Consider the following 21839-nt stretch of genomic DNA (forward strand, 5'->3'; position numbering starts at 1 on the left):
TTGGGTAAGGCGGCGCATTTATACAAACTGTTCTATCCCTTCAGGAAAGCCCACCGTCATGCTTGTGAAACGCAAGAACTTAAGAAGTGGGGAACGGTTGGGTAGATGACGACATCCCAAGTGAAAAGTAGGAAACACGGAAAGAAAAGAAAATGTAAAAAGAAAAAAAAAATGGCGTGTATCGATCAAAAAACGCAAAATATGAAAAAATACTGGAATGTAGGTAGAACAATTATTTTCAAGCGGATTTGATGAGTAAAAAATGTTCTAGTTATTAAAAACAATAATAAAATAAAAATATGATGGCTCATATGGAAAAACTACGCGCAAAATGGTTGATAAAAGGAGTTATACGGTATCCCCTTAACGTGTCAAGTAGCGGTTAAGTATTTACGTTACTTATCTAAAAACCATTTTTACCGCCGAAAACCGAGGATATACGATAATAAGCAGGCTTCCGTAAATATTGTGAGCCGGAGTTGCCACAGTGTGGAATTGAAATCTTTAAATGTATTCGCACAAATCTTTCGTATGGTTTACAGCGTCATGATGAATATAGTTATAAAACGTCGTTCACAAGAACTGATTGTAATAGCACTAATTAAAAATTAGTGTTCATACCATTATAACAATCTGCTCTTTCGATAACATCTTATAACTATATTCAAATTGTAGATGTAACGATTGTATGCACACCAACTGCAGCCAATATTTATCGTCGAGTCAGGCAGCGTGTCGATAACAAGTATTTTTTATTTTTTTATTTTTTTTTTATTTTTAGCGTCATATACGTGAATCGTCTTATGCATATAGATAAATAAGCATTATCCACTGTATCACAGAAAACACTCCGCCCTAACAGTTTGCAGTGCTCTTATTTGATTAATGCCTCTACCACTTAGTAACGGCATGGATTAAAGTGACCAAGATAAGAGCATTACGAAATAAGAATTAATATCGACATGTGACGGTGCTATATAACAACGGCTTTATAACAACGGAGACATCAAATGGAGACAATCGCCGGCTAATGAGCATGCCACAGACAGAATCACTTAAATTTCTCGAGTCTTTCTTGTAAAATAGTTTATTGGTACAGAGTCGATTAATTTGATAGATTCAATAGGATAACAAGCAGGTAGATGCGCATCTGTAAGTTCGCAACAACAGCAAGGAGAATGAAAGGCTCTTGGCCTTGAATTTTTCTTCTCGCTTGTCCACGCACTATTGTACGTTTGTTATTGCGTGCGCTTTTTAACTTAAACCCTTTCGTTCCTTTGCTCAATAGTACATTTTCAAAAACAGCGTGCAGCTATTGATTTATAAGCGTTCCTATAAGTGGCGAGTTTACGTAAAAGACTCATAAATTATGGGATTTCCGCAGTAGCTGAACTTCATGAAATTTTGCTCGTTTCACTGCTTTAAGCTAACTCTTTACCTTTTCACTGTGGAACAGAATAGAAACCTTCTAGCTCATCCGGTCCTCAAATGTTTCACTGACAGCAACCATTGTTTTTGCTGCCACGCCCCGAATACTCAAACGCGCTCCCCTTGCTCTTCTTGTCATTTTGCCAGCGCAATACAACAAATCTTACTATTAAGCAGCTTTCCCTTAATTTACTGCTACTAAGTATAAGTCCTTTGTCAGTATTACAACCAATGTACGACTTTTTTACCTTTCTGGACAGGTGTTGGAGGTTACGAACTTACGCAAACGTCAGATTTAGTAAGGTCGTACCTTCAGTGCAGTGCAGCGTCTGTTCTAATAAAAATAAACTGTCCGAGGGACAGCAATATTTACTCTCCAATTTTGTTAAACTAATTGAACTGATGCTAGTGTAAGCCAATTAAAAAAGGATTGGGCAGAATAGTATAGGAACTCTTACATCAATTCTGTCAAAAGGTATGAAAAAAATTTAATGTATTATGTGTTTTATAGTATGCGTTTTATTGTACTATTTCAGTATCAAATTCAACAATTTATACAAATTTTGATAAAGTCATTAAAAAATAGATAAAAAATACTTTAAAAAATATTTAATAAATATATTGTATACAACTCTAACTATTGAGTTGTTGTACGTACTAAGGATATATGGCATTTTAAATATACAAATGTGTAATTACATATTTATATATATTCAAATTTGACTTGGAAAACGGAAAATGAATACATCACGATTTTTTCCCAAGCAATTTTTATGAAAAATTCGAAAGTACGCGCGAGTAGGTGAGAAAATGACAAAAAAGCAAGAGTATGGCCGTGACGTGCGTCATCTTTTTCATAGTAGTGAGCGCATGCATTATGAGCCGTGCGCGCTTCGATCAAGTGACGGTAAATTGAGCTAGTATCCCTATATCAGGCGCGAAAAAGTGTAACGCGCGCGAGATCACTCGCGGAATGGAGAGCCCTCTTTCCCATATTACACTCGCTGGGATATACAAATTTTGTCGACCACATATAACCCATATTTCTATGCATCGTGGTATTTCTGTCTCGAGCAGTCGCTGCTATCAAACGCGTACGCGTGCGAGACTCTGAGGGAAGTCATCTTTTGTTTTTCATTTTGGCATCTGCTCGCCTGCCAAACAGGTCAAGGTGATGGTGATCTAATCTAAAAATATTCAATTTATAATCTAAAGTCATCCTGAAGCAATTACGGTGGAATTAAAAAACTCAATTAGTTTTTTATTAAATCGTCATATATTCAGTCAAAACAAAACAAATTAATTCGTTTCAGAGCAACGCTCAACTGTGGATTTGTTGAATAGTCCTCAGCCAGAAAAGTGAAATCGTTGACCTACAGCCAATCCTAATTAAAATTTGAATTGTCAGTGCGGTACGTTATGGACCGCTTTAAGCATTCATACTTTGGATCAAGAAGTACTCAAGGTGGAGTTGACCAACTTACCCGGCCAATCATGCCCTGCGGTAGCTCTCGACTCAATAATTTCACCATCCATGGTGATGACAAAGTCGCGCGAAAGACCATAAAAGAATTTACGACTCTAAAGTAAATACCACGAAAACCATTCGTAAATTCCAACCCCAATAGTTATCAAGATGGCTAAAGTCGCCTCAGACTTTCGTTTTTCTCGAGATTTTTTCTCGCGGCTTACTCAAGCTATTTTACTGAATATTGAACGACCAACGCAGCGTAAGTTTAATAATTATTCACGTTATTTAACCACAAGTAATCATTTACAATATTTACAGCAGTAAGTGTAAACTATGGGTTCGGTCTGAGACACCGTCGTAATCGGATGTTTACTAATCGTTCGGGTTTGCGAGTATTTTCCTCACTGGCAGAGGCGCTGTGGCTTGTGTACGTGTAGAATATCTTGCGTCTATAAGTGTAGTTCTTAAGCTTGCAATAGTCAAATCTCGAGTGTTCAGGGGATGCTTCTAGCACCAAAGACATTCGCGTTAAAAAAATGCTTAACAACCAAACCCAACAACAGTAATCTCCAACCCGATCTTCGTATGCTCATAAAGTCCAGCAAATACAAGTGCTAACTACGGGACAGGATATCATTATATTGACGCGGTGGAAGGCATCGCCGTTCAAGAATTATGCCTTGGCTGTTGGAAAATTGACAGAACCCGCTAACATTCATTTCATGGTAGAATTTGAGTTCACTTGAGCAGTAAAGAAACCACTGAGAAATTAACGAAGAAGCACATACTCTTTAGACATTCGACCGTTAATCTAAACTCGTTAAATTATTTCAAATAAATACTATTCAAATTGTAGGTTTCAGTAATCAAAACAAATTTCAAACGAACGAAACATTTGTGTGCATACTTGTTTGTATTCTACAGCTACACGCAAAAGTGTCCAATCAATGATAATTTTAGGATTTTGTAACATATTACCGAGGCAAAGCCGATATTCAAATGTACGGTCGTAAAGTATTCGTGCATTATTTATGCGCGACAAGCACGATTTTCGCCTACTTTTTGCCATAAAAAGTCGTGCCGCTTGGCTTGGTTCCGTTTCAATCAACAGGTGGGCTTGTACGACTTGACCAGGAGAAGAAACTTGTAGGCTTTCCGATATTATACAAAACTAGTTGCATTCACTAGGTGGCCACCAATTTTTTTTTCGCAACAATCAAATAGGACAGTTTGAAAGCGGCACTCGAAGCTACTGCTCACCACTCCTAATAGCATTACCTCTTCATTACTTACAATTATTCTGTATCTTTCAATACCAATTGAAAGAGAGGCAATTGTTAAAATCTATTAGTGCCAATTGTCGTAAAACGTCGTGCTATAATTGACGAGTGTATTGTTATAGTTTTTACAAATGGATCTTGTAAGAATCCGCTCAACGATTTCTTACCGGTGCTTATTATTATTGGATATTAATTACTTCATAGAGTATGCCGTGCAATGTGTGAACAAATAAATTCAATGATGCGGTTTTTGTCGATGAGCCAAATTGAAAAAAAGAGCAAGATGCCAACTATTTACTAAATAGCCGCTTAGCATTATGTATTTAGAAGGCACGCCCCGAAAGGTGAAAGAGCCTTGAAACCCAAGCCCAAGCGGTAGCAAGTTCAGTTGTCATCATCGTCATGCCGTTCAATTTGCATAGGAACAAGATCATCGTCGGTTAATAATTTCAAGAGCACTAGACATTTGAAAAGAGAGAATAGTTTATAGGAGAATAGAAAAGATTCACCGAGCGAGAAGAGTAACAAGCTAGTAGTGTGAGTTTACAAATTTACTTTAATTGGTTGTCTCGTAAAATGTATATTTCTTTATTTTCCTACATATTTATCGATTCACCCTTCGACGCGGGCCACTCTTTTTGTGATCAAAAAAAAAGTCTGACCACCAATGACAGATTTTCAAATTATCGCATGAGTATAAAGTCAAACATACATGCGCCAACTCTTTCAGATATCATAATTAGTATCATAATCTAGTATCATAATTATTATAGTAATTAGTACATCAATAACTGCGCGATCAGAAAATCTCGAAGCATGCAGAGCAAACTATACGACCAACTTGACGAACCAATAAATTTACCAGCATTCAAAATGAAATACAATTAGCCGTATGGTCATAGCCAACGAGGCAATGTTAAAGAAAAGACGATAAATTATGCTAAAAAAGAGGCTATGCTCGTGACGATCCCAGAACCCGCGCCATATCATTACTACAGGGTATTCGGAGAATTCTCCGAGAGAATTGAAATCGAGAAGTACAGAAATCACGTTGCATCTGTCGAAGTGGCAGAACTCAAGCAGCTTCATCCTGAAGGTCCGATATAATTCCTCAAATAAAATATTTTTGTGTTTTAACAAGACCTGAGGACCACTGTGTAAAGTAAGACTGTCAAATAAAAATCTCGTATGGCATTTACGCCCGAGCGAAACGGCAAAGAATCTACTTTCCCGCACTTGCATTGCAATGTACTAATATGTAATTACTACTTTGTAAATGAAGTTTGTTGACATTAATATTACTTTCATGCCAATTTATTAACTATACATAAATATAAACTCCTATCCATGAGCATAAAAATTTTTTTTGATAAAGTACAAAGTTGCATAATGCTTTTTATTACTATTAGTTCTGCATTTTGCAAATCAAGAAAAATTATATTTATATTTGTATGATTACTTTATTACCATTCACTGCTCTTTTTAAATCTCATTATGCCTACAAATCTTATTTTATGATATTCTCTAGAGAATTTCAAATCTTTTGAAAAAAATTAAGAATACACTATTAAAAATTAAATTATTTAAAATTAGAAAAGTAATGAAATCTAAAAAAATGGTAAAATATAAAACAGATATGTTTATACATTAAATTATTTATTATTGATTCATATTAATTTTTAATAACTTTCGTTGGATCATTCACCTATGTTAGCTAAACTGACTATTTAGCCCAATTAAAAAATGAATAGAATTGCATACCGAAAATATATTACGAATATATGTCTACGATACTTTTCTCATAATAACGTTGAATTTTTAAATGAGCCTCCTGGGGTATCGACATATAGAATGAACCATACATGACATCTTGCGTGAATAAGCCGAATGGAAATGGTCTTATCTAGTGTTCTGTATATTGACTTTGGGCAGAGACTTACCGACATCAGTGTAGTTTGCGATTGGTCGAAGTCAAGAGCATGCGCTGTGCAGAAGCTCTATCTGCGATTGCGCAGTGCGCACTACCCTCGACAGAATCGTAGATCAAGCTAGTAGACAGAACCCTAAATCAAGCTAGTAGCGCATTTCAGTCCATACATTCGTGGTCAATTCAGTATCTCAGTAGTAGCAACGAAGTAAGCGTCTTATCTTCGTTTGTATAGTAGCCACGAATGTATGAACTGAAGTACACCGCTGACCACTTTTTCTTACTAATCTAAATCTCATCCTAACTATGGAGTCCGCGAGAGTTGAGAAATATAATCATATAATATATATTGTTATAATATAACATACTACTACCTGTAATAAAAACTGTTATCATATAGCCGGTGTAACCACTTTAGTTTGTAAAATATTTTTCTAAAATAAGAACGTGGGGAAACTATTTTTAATTTCTTGATATACCTACGTGTTTGCAATCATGGATGAGATCGTAAAGTTTCTCAAGACGTTAGGCGTCGGTCTTCGACCTACTAATGATCCTTTCTTGAATAATACTTATGAAGTATGTAAAGTATTTGAAAGATTTGGTGTAACCGTTGAAGATGAAGAAGAATTATGCCACGAAATGTAAGAAATAGTCAGAGCAATGATCACGCATTCATAACCTTTTAATGTATTTTTATTTTTAGAATGAAAGAATTCAGGTGTAATGCTTGCAATGATACTTTTCAAAATCTACTTGACTATGAATTGCATTATCATAACTCTCATCATTTTATCTGCACTGAATGTAAGAAATGGAGACCCACAGCTCGACTTTTGGAAATTCATGTTCAAGAAATGCATGACAGCTTTTTTAAAATTCTTGCAGATAAGCAACCAATGGTATGTAGTAATGTTCAATTTACATATTTATTTACATAATTTAATAATATTATTTGGTTTCAGTATAAATGCTTAGTCTCTGGATGCGCTATGAAATTTAAAGATTCAATAGAACGAAAAGAACATTGTATTGAAACTCATGCATTTCCTAAGAATTATCGGTTTTATTTCAATCATGATAATACAAATGAAAAACATAAAAAAATTACACAAAGTGACTCAGCCATGGAAGTTGATGAAAAGAAACAATGTGATAAAAAAGAGCAAAAATTATACTTTACAAATTCTAAACAAAAGACTTTCAAGAAGCAGAAATTCAATATTAATATTGGCTCAACTATTGAAGAACCAAAGATTGAGTCTACATTTAAACCAGTGACAATGTTTATTCCAAGACAAGTTCAACAAAAATCTTATGCTAAGAAGTTGACTCAGAACAAAGGAATGGAAACAGAAGTTTTGGAATCTGGAAGTTTAATGGAGTTAACTGATTCTCTATCAAATATCTAGAATTATTTTTAAGGTTACATATATTTATACATAAATACAATTTAATCAGTCATCACCGCTAAGTATATGTTTATTTTATAATGAAATTTTATGATGATTTCGTCATTTCATCTTATGATTACGAAAAATATGTACAATTAACTTACAATTTCTTTTAAATCACACAGCATAGTTTTCTTTAAAAATACAGTAAAACTTAATATAATCAACAATATAAATTTTCTAAAAACGAATTCAAACCTAGGAACGGTAAATTAATTTGCTGAGTTTACTATTTTCCTCTTTCAAGAGTGCATTTTCATATTTCAGCCTGAGAAACTCTTGTTCAAGAAAAGCAGCTCTGATGGCAATTTCATCTTCTTTTGCTCGCCTTGCATCTCTGGACCTTTTAGCAGCTTCATTGTTCTTTCTCCTTCTCTCCCAGTATGCAGCATCCTTGTCATCAAGTGTGCTAGTAGGTGAAATTGGACTTTTACTGACCCGACGCATCTTGATGTTTGTACCTTCATTTGTTCTCTTTACTGACTCCAGCATTCTATTACGGAATTCGCAAAAAGCTTGCTTTTGGTCTGGGTCGAACATCATGTCAGGACCAAGTGAAATAGACAGGGGATCTTTTGGATAGGCCTTGAAAGGTCTTGGAGCCTTTTTACTATCCTCCACAGAAGTGTTCATTCTACCCGGCTCTTCCATTGTCGGATTAGAAATTTGACTGCGAGGTAAACTGGAGGATGTCGTCAAATTCGAGATGGTAGGTGGCATGTTCATTGAAGTTGCCACTGGCATACTTAAACCAATTGGTATGATAGGGTAGGATGGGTATAGATTAACTAAACCATCACTGACGACGGGACTCGTCTTTTCGTAAAGCGGCTGAAACTTGTTTTTCTTAGGCGAGTTAGTATCGGATGGTGGAGTCAACATATAAGGGCGATTCTCATATATATTTTTCCTTTCGTGATTCGTACTAATAAAGTTCGTCGAGTCGTGAAGACGGGGGTATAGGTGATTTTTAGTTTGCCGAATTTTCTCATCATCTTTTTCTTCATTTTTCTTCTGGTGATGGTAGCAATTCAGATTCTTGCTATTGTTATTATTTGTTTCCTCGTTGTGTTCTAGGTACGATGAACTACAAAGCGGCGATACACTGCAGCAGTCTTTATCGCTATCGCTGGAAGTAGAGGATGGAGAACTAGGCGATGGCACTTTTTTACAGGTCAAATCGACAGGATTGTCCACTTCAGATTCGATTTTCGCACCAGTAGGATGGCTTATTCGTTTATACGAATCCATTGAAGCTACTTCTAATGTCATATTAGTGGAATCTCTTCAACCTAAAATCAAAGTTATTTTTTAGATGATAAATTTAAGTACAAAATACTATTTGATAAATTACTTTTAAATAATAAATAGTGATGAACTTTATTTCATATTGTATAGAACTGCATTACTAAATATAGATTTTATTGATATAATTTCAAAGTATTTTTTTTTTCAATTCAAACAATTCAAAACTTATGCAAATGCTCAATAGTGAAAATTAAAAGTTTTCGATGTTGGCTTATACAAATCGTACTAATAAAAATATCTGTGGTTTAAAGTTTCTATACATGATGCACGTAATTGATTTTCATTTTACACGTATTATCTTGTGTAAATATTAATGAATAATATTATACACGGGAACCATTTTTTTCTATCCATATTTTTAATGATGGATAATTTATAATAATATATGTTAAAAAAATGGATGTGTACGTGTATAATATTATTTTTATTAATTAACAAAAATGTGTATAAACTTTAAACCACAATTCTGTCAAATAATTTAATTATATGTATTATTAATTTACGGACAATCTTTCAAAACATTATTTGTGTAAAATAGTAGTTCGCTCGTGTACAATAATACGTATTCAATAATTAATGTGTCCAATAAGTAAAAAAAATTTAAGTATACAATTATGATATTTAGAATATTCCTTTTAATTAGTTTCCAATTAATTTATGTGTCGAAAATAAACGTGTCCGATATTTTGCACTTTTTAATAAATATTATTTTATTTATATGTTCAAATTAAATATTACTGTGTTCAATAAAACATTTAAAAATTCGCATTGAATAAAATCATGTAGAATCGATATGTGTACAAAACGGACCCAGCTGAGGATTCAAGAGTTGGGCCCAGAAGTGGTTATAGAACGTAACTCCATACAAAAATAAAATAAATTATAAATCAATAATATAAACATGTAAAATTATAATGATTGGCCAACAAAAATAATACCCATTTATCAAGTTTTAATGAATTACGTAAAAGTAATTTAATAGATATTAACATTTCTTTGTTACATTTATGGACTTTAAATTTACATGGATTTTTCTTAAAGCCGAGTCAGAGTTTCTGTTTCCGTAAGGCAAATTGAAAATAACGAGAAGTTTTGTAACTAATTTTAACATAAATATATAAAGTACTCCGAATAAATCTTGAAATTTGCCTTGCGAAAACGACACAGAAACGTCTTATCATCAGAAAAACAAAGCAAACGTATAGTCAGTAAATGTAAGCACAAAATATTAAATTTCAATAAATTACTGCAATGTAATTATTATTTATAATTGTATAACATTGAAAATTTTTTTAAACTAATTAATTTTGTCCTTTCTTTGGTAAATGAGTATTATTTCGGGTAGCTAAAGACTGAACCGGTAGCCCACACGCGTTTTTACAAAGTAAACAAAATCTAGCTGCACTCGTAACACATCTTAGGACAGATCCTATATATCCAGCTAGCGATGGAAATAGATTGTCTAGTGTGAGGATTACACCTGATCGAAGTGAGGGTGGACAACACAGAAGACGAGAATCTCTTCCCAGAAAATGTTAAGTACTAAAACATTTCGACTAGTGCCAGAAAGTAATTTCAACCTCATACGAACCTTTGCGCCCACACGAAGCGAGGGTGTAATTTCTTTTTCGCACATATATCTAACTTCATTTTTCGAGACGACGTATGTGGGACGAGCTTTTATGGATGCTCGATTTCTCAAGCGTGCGTAAAGTCGAGTTCCCGCGCACGGAGTGTCGAAAAATATTCCACGCAACGTGCGGATAAGAATCAATTTGAGAGAATGTTTTTCACCGTGCGTGCGGTAAAATCGTACTTTTCGTGAGGCACGTTAGAAACGGACCTTTTGCGCACACAATTAGGAAAACTTTTTTAAGAGTATTAATAATTACAAACTGAACATTGAATAATTTCAAGCAAAAAAAAAATGAAAACATAATAGAGAAGGAAACAATAAAAATAGCGTAAAGTAAGAATTTCAAGGCACCTTATGACAATTTGTAGAAATACTGAAATTACAGTAATGATGTATACTATCTCCAAGTTCAGCACGAAAATTCCACAAAGTCATAAGTTTCCAAAAATTCCAGAAACCTAGAAAACTATGTCGAAGTTGACACTCTGCTAGCCAGCAGCACACTGAATGGGCTTTTCCCGATGGTAGTCGGACATAGATTATTAGTGAATGATCCTTGGGTAGGGCGGCGCATTTATACAAACTGCTCCATCCCTCCAGAAAAGCCTACCGTCATGCTTGTCAAACGTACTGACCCAAGGAGTGGGGGAAGTTTGGGTAGATGACGACTTCCCAAGCAAAAAGTAGGAAAAACGGAAAGAAAGGAAAATGAAGAAAAGAAAAAATGGCGGATAACGTTCGAAAAACGTGTAATATTTAGAAATACTAAAAGGCAGATGTGAAAGTTATTTTCAAGTAAAATTATGGACTCGAAAAAATGTTATAGTTAAACTAAAACTCTAAAATTTTCTTCTCCTGCACCATTTAAAAAAATGATAGAGGAGATGGCTTTACATACTCATGACTATAGGGAACCAAACTAATGTGTTCAAGTACCTAGTGTACCTCTGCAACGTTCCACATGGACGTAGTTCTTGAAGGTACAATACCAGTAACAATAAAAATAATAACAATAAAAAAACAGTGAAATCAAAGTATTGTAATTGACATAGAACTAACACGCGTAAACTGCTCTAATGTTTTATTATGAATCGATTGCATAACTTGTAACAGCTTGTTTTATATCTACCAAAAGCAGTGAAATGAATCTTTGTATGATGAATTTGTTGATCTACTCCGAAATATCATTTTTCAATTCAATGATATTCCAATTGAGTAAATACTACCTAATACTACCAAAACGTTTGCATTGTACTGAAAGTGCGTTTTGGTTGTTATAAACATTGTTTACTACTGATCAAAGTAGCTTTCTTTCCGTGGCAGTTCTGCACGGCTGCTATTTATTTTTATCTGATGAAATTATCAATCTCACTTTCGATGGGAAATGTATTTTAGTGCTGAAAACTGACGATATGTGATAATAATAAGCGTGTTTGAAATATCGCACGCTAAGGTTATTACGGCGCCAAATTTTGAAATTTATCTGTAATTACACAAAACTTTTTCAGGATTTACACCAACATAATGAATTTAGTTATAAGAGCTGCTTGTGACAACCGTACGAACACTAATGAAACGTTGTAGATGTAGCGATTGTAAGCACATAAAATGCATCCAATTCGTAGTATTTCGTCTAATTAGTTTTAGTGCTGTTACCAACATACGCAATAATTGACACGTTACAAGCAAGCAAGCAATTATGATTTGATGACAACAGGGGCATCAAAAGAGATAATCGCCAACTGATGAATGACTTAAATTTCTCGAGTGTTTATTTTAAAAAGGTTTGCGGCCAGGCGGTCAAATAATTTGATAGATAATAGGATAGCAAGCATGTAAATGCGCATCCGTAAATCCGCAACATCAGCAAGGGCCCCGAAGGTCCCCGGCTTTGAATCGTTCTTCTCACGTGGACAGAAGCCTCCCCACGCACTGTTGTACGTTGATTGCGTGCGCTTTTTAACTGAAATACTTTTTCGTTGCTCTGCTCTACGATTCATTTTCAAAAGAAGTATTGATTTACAAGTGCTTTCGTAATTGGCGAATTTACGTAAAAGACTCATAAATTTGAAGGTTTTCGCAGCAGCTTAACTTGATGAAATTTTGCTCGTTTCACCGCTCTTGGTTCATCACCCTTTAAAATCTTCACCATAGAATTCAATGGAAATCCCATTCTGTCTTTCCTCAAATGTTTCATTGGGAAGTACCATTGTTTTGACTGCCACGCCCATCAGCACTTAAGCCGCTACCTTGATCTTGCGTCTTCTAGCCCGTGTTAAATAACAATTCCTACTACTAAGCAGCTTTCATCTTGCAGGTTGCGAACTTATTTATATGTTGCGTTTAATATTGATTAATATTCAAGAGAGAAGATTGATTTTTTTTGGAACTAGTATAAATCAGTTCAGAAAGAATTGGGGAGAACGTTATAGTAATTGTCGCAAAGGTTTTGTGCAGCAGGTAATACTTGCATTACGCGTTTTATATGTCAAACAAAATTGAATGTATTATTATTTACATGTTTTATAATGTCATTCAAGTATCAAAGTCAATATTTATAAAATTTCCGATAATGTAATCGAAAACTAGATAAAAAATACTGTTACAAAATATTTAGTAATGTGTGTGTGTATTTAAGTACTTTTTATTGAGAAAAAAATTGAATAAATTATTATTGAATATACTTAAACTATTGTTCGGGTCATTTAAGAACATTTAAAAATACAGTTAGTTATATGATTATGTGTCTGTCTATTAACTGTGTGAGTATGTATGCGTATCTAAATCGAGGGAACGATCGAATAACAGAGCTGCGAGTCCGTTCACAGTCCCTTCAAAAATGTTACACACAATACAACACAAAAACGGTTGATTGTTACTGAAACCATGTATATGTAATAGATTTAATTTTTAGTGAAGAATTAGGAGAATAGTGAACGCAAGAGTAGATGCTTGTGTAGCAAATTATCAGAAATATTTATGTTACTGAATATTTGCAGTGACATTAGTACTTGGGGCATTATTTCTTTGTCTATCATCACATTCATTCCACTCATTTTTCGATTAATAGTACATTACGATACAAGTGCGGGAAAGTAGATTGTTGTCTGGGTGAAAAATCACATAAGACGAGAATCTCTTTCCTTAACATCTATAATATTGATAAAATCGAATAACTTTATGCCTATAAAAGAAAGCAATTATTGAGAACTAATATGCGTTATCCATGAATTCCTCGAGTAATTGAGTAAGTAAAGAGTAAGTAAAGAAGCTCAACAGCCGCCAATCAGTCAGACTAGACACCTTTCTTTGATACTCATCAGTACTACCTCGATTGACAGGTGCAAGCACGTGGCGCGCTTGCATTACTAATGATAAATTTTTAAATTGAAATTAACATATAATTGCAACTAAAAATTTAAGCAACATTATCTAAACTCCTGATGAGCGTAGAAACGTTGTTTTTTTATTAATTAATGGTACTTTGATATAAAAAGTAATAAAAACTGCATCTATCCGATAATACCATGTCTTTGATTGAAATCAGCAGAGAAAAATGATTAGCGATCGAGAATTATGGGGAGGCTCGCTTCTAGAGTCTATATCTAGACAAGGTATTCAAGTCGAATGTCATAACGGTACCGAGACCAAATTTTTCATAGAGTCATCAAAACGGCAAATGAATACACGAGAGTTTTTCCCAAGCAACCAAAAATACATCCATATTTCACGGGAATTAAAAGCTTATATGAAAAGCTCGAAGGTGTGCGCGAGTAAGTGAGAATGAAGGATGGACGGGCGTGTAAAAAATTAGCCGTGGCGACGACAAAAGAGCAAGAGGAGGGCCATGACGCGCGTCATCCCTCGCACGGCAGTGAGCACATGCATTATGAGCCGTGCGCGCCTCGGCCAAGTGACGGTAAATTGAGCTAGCATCCCTTCATCGCGCGTGAAAAGGTGCAACGCGCGCGAGACCATTCGCGGAAAGGCGCAGCCCCCTTTCCCATGTTACACTCGCCGAGGTATACAGGGTATACAAATTTCGTCGACCACATAACCCACATTTCTATGCAACCCGTTATTTCTGTCTCGGCCACCCGCTGCTAACAAACACGTACGCGCGCGAGGCCCTGAGGGAAGCAATCTTTTTTTTCGTGTCGGCATCTGCTCGCCCGCCAAACGGGCCAACGCGATGACGATCTAACGGTGCTCTTTGTCCGCGTTCCACGCTATACGCGAGCGATTTCGGTGCGCGCACATGCCAGAATGCGATTTCACCCCCTTTGCGCCATTATTCGCCGCTGCTTCAGACTTCTTTCAGGCGTGGACGTGTCAATTAGTATGCGATTTTCATTTGTGGGAAATCCGCTGGTCTTCGCTTTTCGAACGGCTAACTCTTTGGAGGAAAGTCGTCGCTTTTCAACGTAGTTGAAATTGAAAGATTTTGCTGTCTGGGAAGCCCAAGCGAGATAGAATGCAGAGGCATCGCAAAAAGTTGTCCTCTCGCGCGATAGCGTAAAGTAGCGCAATCGATCACCGGTAGCAAGAGTCGCTTCTCGGAGAAATGGACAATGCCATTTGGAAAGCGACAAATAGAAGCGAGGAAGAGATAATACGGCAGGCTTAATTCCCGCGATGCATTCGAAAGCCAAAATCTTGCACAAGATTTTTCCATGACCTATCGCGATCGATACGGAGCCCCAGCGAACTTGCGGACAACAATGCTCTTATCGAGCGCAGCATTAGCTCATTTTCTATTAGATAACGGGCCACTCTCTCTCTCTCTCTCTCTCTCTCTCTCTCTCTCTCTCTCTCTCTCTCTCTCTCTCTCTCTCTCTCTCTCTCTCTCTCTCTTTCTATTAGTATCGCTGACTAATTGTGGTCGCTTCTTGGTCGTGACGCAAGTTACTCGCAGCGCGGAAAATTCCATATACGTTATTATAAACACAAACTAGACACGAAAGTACATGAAAATACAGTTGCAAGTAGAAGATAGGAGGGACACAACGGCAACAGAACGGTTTCCGTTTGTTCTTTTTTTACAACCGAGGTTCGTAACGATCCTCGATAGTATGGGGCTACTTGGCACTTTATTGCCATTGCGTCGAACGCTCGGATAATTGCTGTACTCAAGACATTTGGGCCCGAGCATCGATTGATTGCCCTACACGCGACGACCTTCCGGGAGTCGCTATGTTTTGCTTTTCTGGAGCACGTTTACTTCATTCTAATGCCATCTTTCGTGTCCTTTAAATTTCTTTGTTTTATTGAACTCGGGTACTTCGCTTCTTTAAGGTGCTACGGATTTATGAATAGATGCATAACATCCAAATCAACATGAAGCTTCAAAAAATGAAGAAATAGTTTTACTCGTTCACCGACTGTCTCGTGCATTTATTTCAATGTTGCATAACTTTTAAAATCGTGTGCATTCGACAAGATGATTCGACATTAAGCTACCGGAAATGGTTCGGCCCATTTTTCAGGTTTCACTTTCTTTGTCCGGAATTTCTTCTAAACTCGCCGCGGCTTGCGTAATCTATTGGTAGCAATGGTTTTTGAGGCGACGCCAGATGAGGATGTGAGTGTAGCGAGATAAGATCATTCTTAGAAATAATATTGGCCCTCGCAAGTTGAAAGAATCGGCAGAAAATACTTTAAACTCTGCCTCACAGTCACGAGCGTAAGCTGAAAAAACGCAAAAATGCTCGCATTTCTTGCTTCGGTCAACACGACATCCGGCCCCAGTGCAAACACACTTCCTCGAGCGATGTTATATGTATATACCTGAGTCTCGTGACGACAAATAATAGCTGGCCTACTGCGCCGGAGATGAAGGGCGAGCAGCTACGGGTGTCGGCTGTGACTCAATAAATATACCCTTGATCCTAATCGGGGGCGTGTTACGCAAGTGCACCATTGTATTGCGTGAATGGGCGTCGGTCCGTAGAGCATTCTCAAATCTGTTGGCTGTAAATATCCTCCTATTTACCTCTTGATTACCTAAGCACCCTTCCTATACAACGGCAGTCCGCATTAATCAACGTTCGAAATCACATTGCTTTCTTTTCTGCTATTTTTATTACAATTTATTACAATTTACATGCGTTTTTTCAGGATATGGAATATCATTCAAGTATGAATGCTCAAGCGAGACTATCTTATAGTTCTATATGTGTAGACAAGGTATACGAAGAATCGTTCAATCGCTAGAACATTCAATATTAAATTGTGTTCCAAACCAGTTCTGCAATCATCTTACATTACAAGAATCACTGATCAATTCATTTCAATAGTTTGCTATGATACATTATGCAATGCGTGAAAACGTGCGGAGAATTTACAGGGGAAAAAAACGCCGACTCACTTCTCTATTCACTCAATCGACACAAAGCTTCAATAATGATGTGGCATAGGTGTATTTATCTCGTGCGAACGGAAGCCAATGCTATATTTTTATAAAAGTCGAGTTTTGGTCAGGGGCGACGAGTGAAAAAAAGCGCTCGCGTCTTGAAGAAAAAAATTGTCTTTTTTTTTCTTTTTGATAAATCACCCATGTAAATGGTCACCCGAGAAAGACATTTCCTGCAACAATCGCATAGATGCGGTCTAAACGAGAATATCACGACAGACAAACGGAAGTCATTCGCAGCGAAGAAATTCACGGGAGGTCTTTCTCCGTGTGTCAAACAACCATTAGTCCGTAAGTCGATTAGACTGCGCTTGAGAGATGGTACATCCAATTGAAACGAGGAAAATGCAAGAAAGGATCAAAGAAAATGGTCCACGAGGCGGGACGTCGTTAAGCAACTACCTGAATGTCAATATTGGTTTTGCAATGCTACATAATTTCCGCCTCTTCGAAATTACTGACTAATGCCTTTTCGTGCGAGAGTTCTGTAAAATGACTTCTTACAAAATTTGTGCACGACTTTTTTATTGCTTTCTTTGAAATGCACCTAAATACTTAATTATTTTTACGTATAACAAGCAATTATTGTCGTATTATTCCTGCGATATGGCTACTAATTGATTTTATTGCGACGACTCCTACGTACGAATTGGGATTGGAATAAATAGCATCTCGAGCAGTGGCAGGAAGACTTTCTTCTTGGGGCGCAGGGGCACAGACACCCACTGCGCGCAATCAAGTTCCAATTAATCATCGTGACGACCACCGACGCAGCGTTTTGCCAACAGACTATGGGCTTTCGCGTGCTTCCGGCGCACGCCTCCTGACGCACTCGCCCCCGGCCACGACTCCGCAAGTGCGAGCGCATTGTGCGCACTGCTCGGGGACCGATCGACCGAACGCCAAGGCTGCCTTTTTTCTTCGCTCGTCCGACTGACGATCGCGAATCGCGCTCCAGGGAGTTTATAATATGTGCAACGATTAATCGATTCCAACGGCGCATAATGACCGATGTGGTCGGCCTGTAGGGCTCTATTGTAAGCTTTCAATCGACCTGAGAACGACATTTTGGAAAATGTGCTGCGCCGACGAAGCTTCGTTTCAATACGTGAATGTACCCGTGAGCTGCTCATCTTTTTTAAAACACGCATAAATTCAACCGAACTGCCAATGCGGGGGGATCGAACAACTCGGTGAAAGTTTATTTACAACATGACTAAAGTTATGCACTCGGCAGAGCGCCGTTTGTAAACACGTTTAACTCGACACGGTTTTTTTTTTCTTTTTCCTTCTTTTTTTTTTGCCTATCGTAAAAAACTTGGCCGGTGGAGCAGGAAAAAGCCGTTGCCATCCGCAGCCTGCCCACAATAAACACTTAACTCCAATTTTTTGGCGGCTCGTCGTAAAAGAGCAGACTGGAAAATATTGACGGAGCTTTCAAGGGCACCGCTGTCATTTTTCCCCGTCTTCTTCTTGTTCTTCCTCGAGCTCTCGGGCGACGCGACAGTGACGATTTACGCGGGCCGAAGAACTTAACTCGCGCGTAATCCCTAAAATATTGAGATCCGGGCATAATAAAGAGAGGGACGTCGTCGTAAAAGAGTGTCTTCCTCGTTCTTTTCCCAGGGGATATGGTGCGCGACTGCACCCGCGGAGACCATACGACGATGGCAGCGAGAGCGTAAATCCGGCGCGCAAATCGAGCGTATGCGCCCGAGCCCGTTATGCGCGCCCAGTGTCCGGTTACTAAGCTCTTCGGCAAAGAGTTGAGTGGCTCGCTCGCTCGCTCGCTCCGACGAGTGTACTCTGTCCTGCCCGAGCTTTGTATTCCCGCGTGGAGACGTCTCTCTCTCTCTTTGTTTGTTTTTGCATGCGTGCGCTCGCCTCGTCTCGCGCGACACCGAGCTACAGCCGCCGCGGCGCGGGAGCTCCTCGCTGTTTTTCAGGTGGACCGGCTGCACGCCGTTTCAGAATGCACTTCCCACAGCCTTTTCACGGTCACGTTCAATTTTGACGTACAGTTATGTCTCCTTTATACCGAACCGGTTTCTCAAGCAATTTTATCGAACGCGTTTTTCTTCATTCCGCATTTACACGATTTGCAATTTTTTTTTTTTTCTAATCGACGTATCACTACTCTGTTTATTACGAGTCGAAAAACAAGTTATCTGTTTTCATTTTCACTTACGAAATAATTGTTTGTTTGCTTTTGTATTAATTTCCATTTTTTTTCACGAATGAAAAAAAAATGTTTAAATTACGCAATACTTAAGTAACAAACAGCTTGGGACACTTGCATAACGTTGAGAAAGGATTGGGTAGTCGTAATATTGTAAAAATGATCCTCGGCGTAAATGATTGCTCCCCGCCGATACTTAACCCTTTAACCAACATCATAAGAAGTAAAGTGCCATCGACATTAACTCCTGGAGTCAAAGAGTTAACCAGTGCTGAAAGGAGTAAGAAGCAAGGCAGAGATTCTCAGGTAGAACTTGGAGACTATTCGACTTCCTCGACAAAAAAACAAGAGAAAAAAACGGAGCAAAAAATAAGGATACTTGGACACACTTTTGGCGAATGGCTACCGTGACATAAATTTACGACTAGCCCTTCGATAGTTTATGGCTAAAAATATTGCTGTGCGTGTCCGAGTTGAAAAATGAGATCGAGAGAAGTGCAGGCAGACTACTGGGTGCGGCAATGTTTTTCGAAATGGCATAATAACCGACGATTATCATCAAAAAACCATAGAAAACAGTAAGACGGAGGCTCTTTACCTCGCTACTTTTTTTGCTGTTTACGAGGCGTCGAAGGATTTTATGGGGGTATGCCGCTAAATGAATCCAACGAGCGTGTGCGCGCGCGGCCAAGGACGCGGAATGTCAACGAGGTGGACAGTTTTTTCTTCTGCAACTATTTCATCTGCGGCAAACTACCTTCGAGGTTCTCTACGGTGTTGTTTGTTCCTCTGGGCAGTTCCCGGTGACAAATGTTAGCTAAAGAATACGGTAGGCTATATTTCGAAATTGGTTTTTTAACCTGTCTTCTGCTCACTAAAAACTCTTTATTCAAAGTCTTCTTACAGTTCAGCTGTCACACTGTCAAATTTTCTTCAATATTTTCTTTACTTCAGTACACTATACGCCGTGTTTATTCAACAACTTTTTTTTAGTGAAATTTATTGGATTATAATTAAACATTTTTTTAAATTATCTTCAAAGACGTGATATAGCTTTGCGATGTATTGCGTAAAATATATCGTTACTATTAGATTTTTCGTTAACCTTAGTGCAAACATTCTAAAAAGGGAAATCTCCTAAAAAATCACCGACAAAACACATAAATTAATTTAGGCTTAAAACATTTTCTAAAGAAGTACGTATAAACAAGAACATATGAAAATGATTTGTTAAAAGTTAAAATTTCTGTGAATTATTTATAAACTAAACAATTTTTAAATAACATATCATTTTTACACGAGACTTTTTCATTCAACGTATTTTTAATTTAGCAAAGCAAATAATAAAACTATTATTTTTTTAAAACGCGTTTAGTGAACTGTTGATATTAAGTAACATAGATGTGTAGAAGTGTTGTCGATATAGATGAACATTTTCTTTGTTTGGATATTACGACTTATTGCCTCTAATAAGCATATCATCAATGAATAATATGCCATATTTTACATAAATAAATAAAAAAATTGATCACGTTAGTTCACGGGCGATGAATAAACAGGATATGAAATTGCTTTGGTGCACAATAATCCATATAACGTATGCTCGATATTTTGTTTCGTAAATCTGTATACACCGTTGGCGCACGTTTCTGCAGCAGTTACTTAAGAAATTTGTAAGATTTGTGATCGCTTATCATCTTTCGTAAAACCCAATCCACCGATTACAATTTTCTCGCATAGAAATCAGTATCGTTAGCATATTTAATGTATGGCAATGGCTTCATGCCCTCTTCATTAACATTATTGAATAACTGTTGAATAATTTATGAATTAATTAACTTAATTAAGCTTTTTAGTGTTGAAAATGTGTCCTTAACAGATCAAATTTTTACCTCTAAAAATGCCATATCGTTATTTGTGAAAAAAGTTGCATTATATTTCTTAAATCATTTTATATTATTTATTATTACAATATACCAATAGTAAACTAGCATTAACTAGTTCAGCACCATCCTACACAATTTCCTCTTGTTTGTAGGAATTGTATAGTACAAATGTATGTAACATATAAATCTTAAATACTAAAAACTAAATCATAAAAATATTTATAATTACTGTAATGGAAATACGTTTATAATTTATCGTAGGAGCTGTTGTACATTCTTTGATATCAATATTTTTAGTTTTAGTTTGACAATTTTTTTATTGCCATACAACACGTTTCGTTCTTGCAATAATATATTTAATATTTTAACGGCAATAGCATAACTACTGCTTTTATATATCGTTTTATTACTCTGATTTAATTTCATCGAATGTCCATAATGTAAATCACTAATAAGTTAAACGAATTATTTTATCTATCTGCATCATTATAAAATGGAAATACATACATACGTGCTCGCGCGCGTACACAACACACACACACTCACAAGGTACAAAAGGAAATTAGATCAATATAACTAAAGTTAATTTTATACATTCTTTTATTCTACACCAATGACAGAAAATGCACCGACGCACATTAGAAAGATCCAAGCATCGATATAGGAATTGGATATGGCATGAGGATGAAAAATGAGCCAACAGAGAATTTAAAGTAATAGAACTGACCATAAAGGGGGAGTATCTGGATTTTCAGAAAAATCGAGCGACGGACGCCACGTGGCAGGCGCGCGCTAGTCTAGCTTGCAAAAATTCAGTCGCGTGCGCGATGATCACTCACACGCCTATCCCGCCTCATC

The 21839-nt window shown here is 36.8% G+C and overlaps 2 protein-coding genes and 1 long non-coding RNA gene across 4 annotated transcripts; 2 read left to right on the plus strand and 1 right to left on the minus strand.

The window, feature by feature from the left end:
- Positions 1 to 2818: 2818 nt before the first annotated feature.
- Positions 2819 to 5465, plus strand: LOC131665079 (uncharacterized). The gene is made up of 3 exons (XR_009301992.1): positions 2819 to 3158; positions 3218 to 4716; positions 4836 to 5465. It is a non-coding gene; the product is annotated as an uncharacterized LOC131665079 (long non-coding RNA).
- A 783-nt stretch (positions 5466 to 6248) lies between these two features.
- Positions 6249 to 9080, plus strand: LOC131665025 (zinc finger protein 511). 2 transcript variants are annotated; one of them, XM_058936613.1, is made up of 4 exons: positions 6249 to 6750; positions 6813 to 7008; positions 7072 to 7531; positions 8638 to 9080. In XM_058936613.1, exons 1-3 carry the CDS (start codon positions 6602 to 6604, stop codon positions 7516 to 7518), a joined length of 792 nt encoding a protein of 263 aa, XP_058792596.1. In that variant the 5' UTR covers positions 6249 to 6601; the 3' UTR covers positions 7519 to 7531; positions 8638 to 9080. The 2 variants fall into 2 exon arrangements, with proteins under 2 accessions (XP_058792596.1, XP_058792595.1); XM_058936612.1 differs by lacking the exon at positions 8638 to 9080 and adding an exon at positions 7828 to 7964.
- LOC131665026 (protein giant-like) lies at positions 7538 to 8631 on the minus strand. The gene has a single exon (XM_058936614.1). The coding sequence runs from the start codon at positions 8440 to 8442 to the stop codon at positions 7759 to 7761; it is 684 nt and encodes a 227-aa protein (XP_058792597.1). The 5' UTR covers positions 8443 to 8631; the 3' UTR covers positions 7538 to 7758.
- Positions 9081 to 21839: the final 12759 nt, after the last annotated feature.

Source organism: Phymastichus coffea, unplaced genomic scaffold (assembly GCF_024137745.1).
Source record: "Phymastichus coffea isolate CEN01 unplaced genomic scaffold, Cenicafe_Pcof_1.1 PCOF00047, whole genome shotgun sequence".
Lineage (NCBI taxonomy): Eukaryota > Metazoa > Arthropoda > Insecta > Hymenoptera > Eulophidae > Phymastichus > Phymastichus coffea.

What these genes read in the sequence shown, in the direction of transcription:
- LOC131665025 (XM_058936613.1), top strand. Translation starts at nt 6,602, where the DNA reads ATGGATGAGATCGTAAAGTTTCTCAAGACGTTAGGCGTCGGTCTTCGA. An exon ending in GAAGAATTATGCCACGAAAT is followed by an intron (nt 6,751 to 6,812) that starts GTAAGAAATAGT and finishes TTTTATTTTTAG; the next exon opens with AATGAAAGAATTCAGGTGTA. An exon ending in TTGCAGATAAGCAACCAATG is followed by an intron (nt 7,009 to 7,071) that starts GTATGTAGTAAT and finishes ATTTGGTTTCAG; the next exon opens with TATAAATGCTTAGTCTCTGG.
- LOC131665026 (XM_058936614.1), bottom strand. Translation starts at nt 8,442, where the DNA reads ATGTTGACTCCACCATCCGATACTAACTCGCCTAAGAAAAACAAGTTT.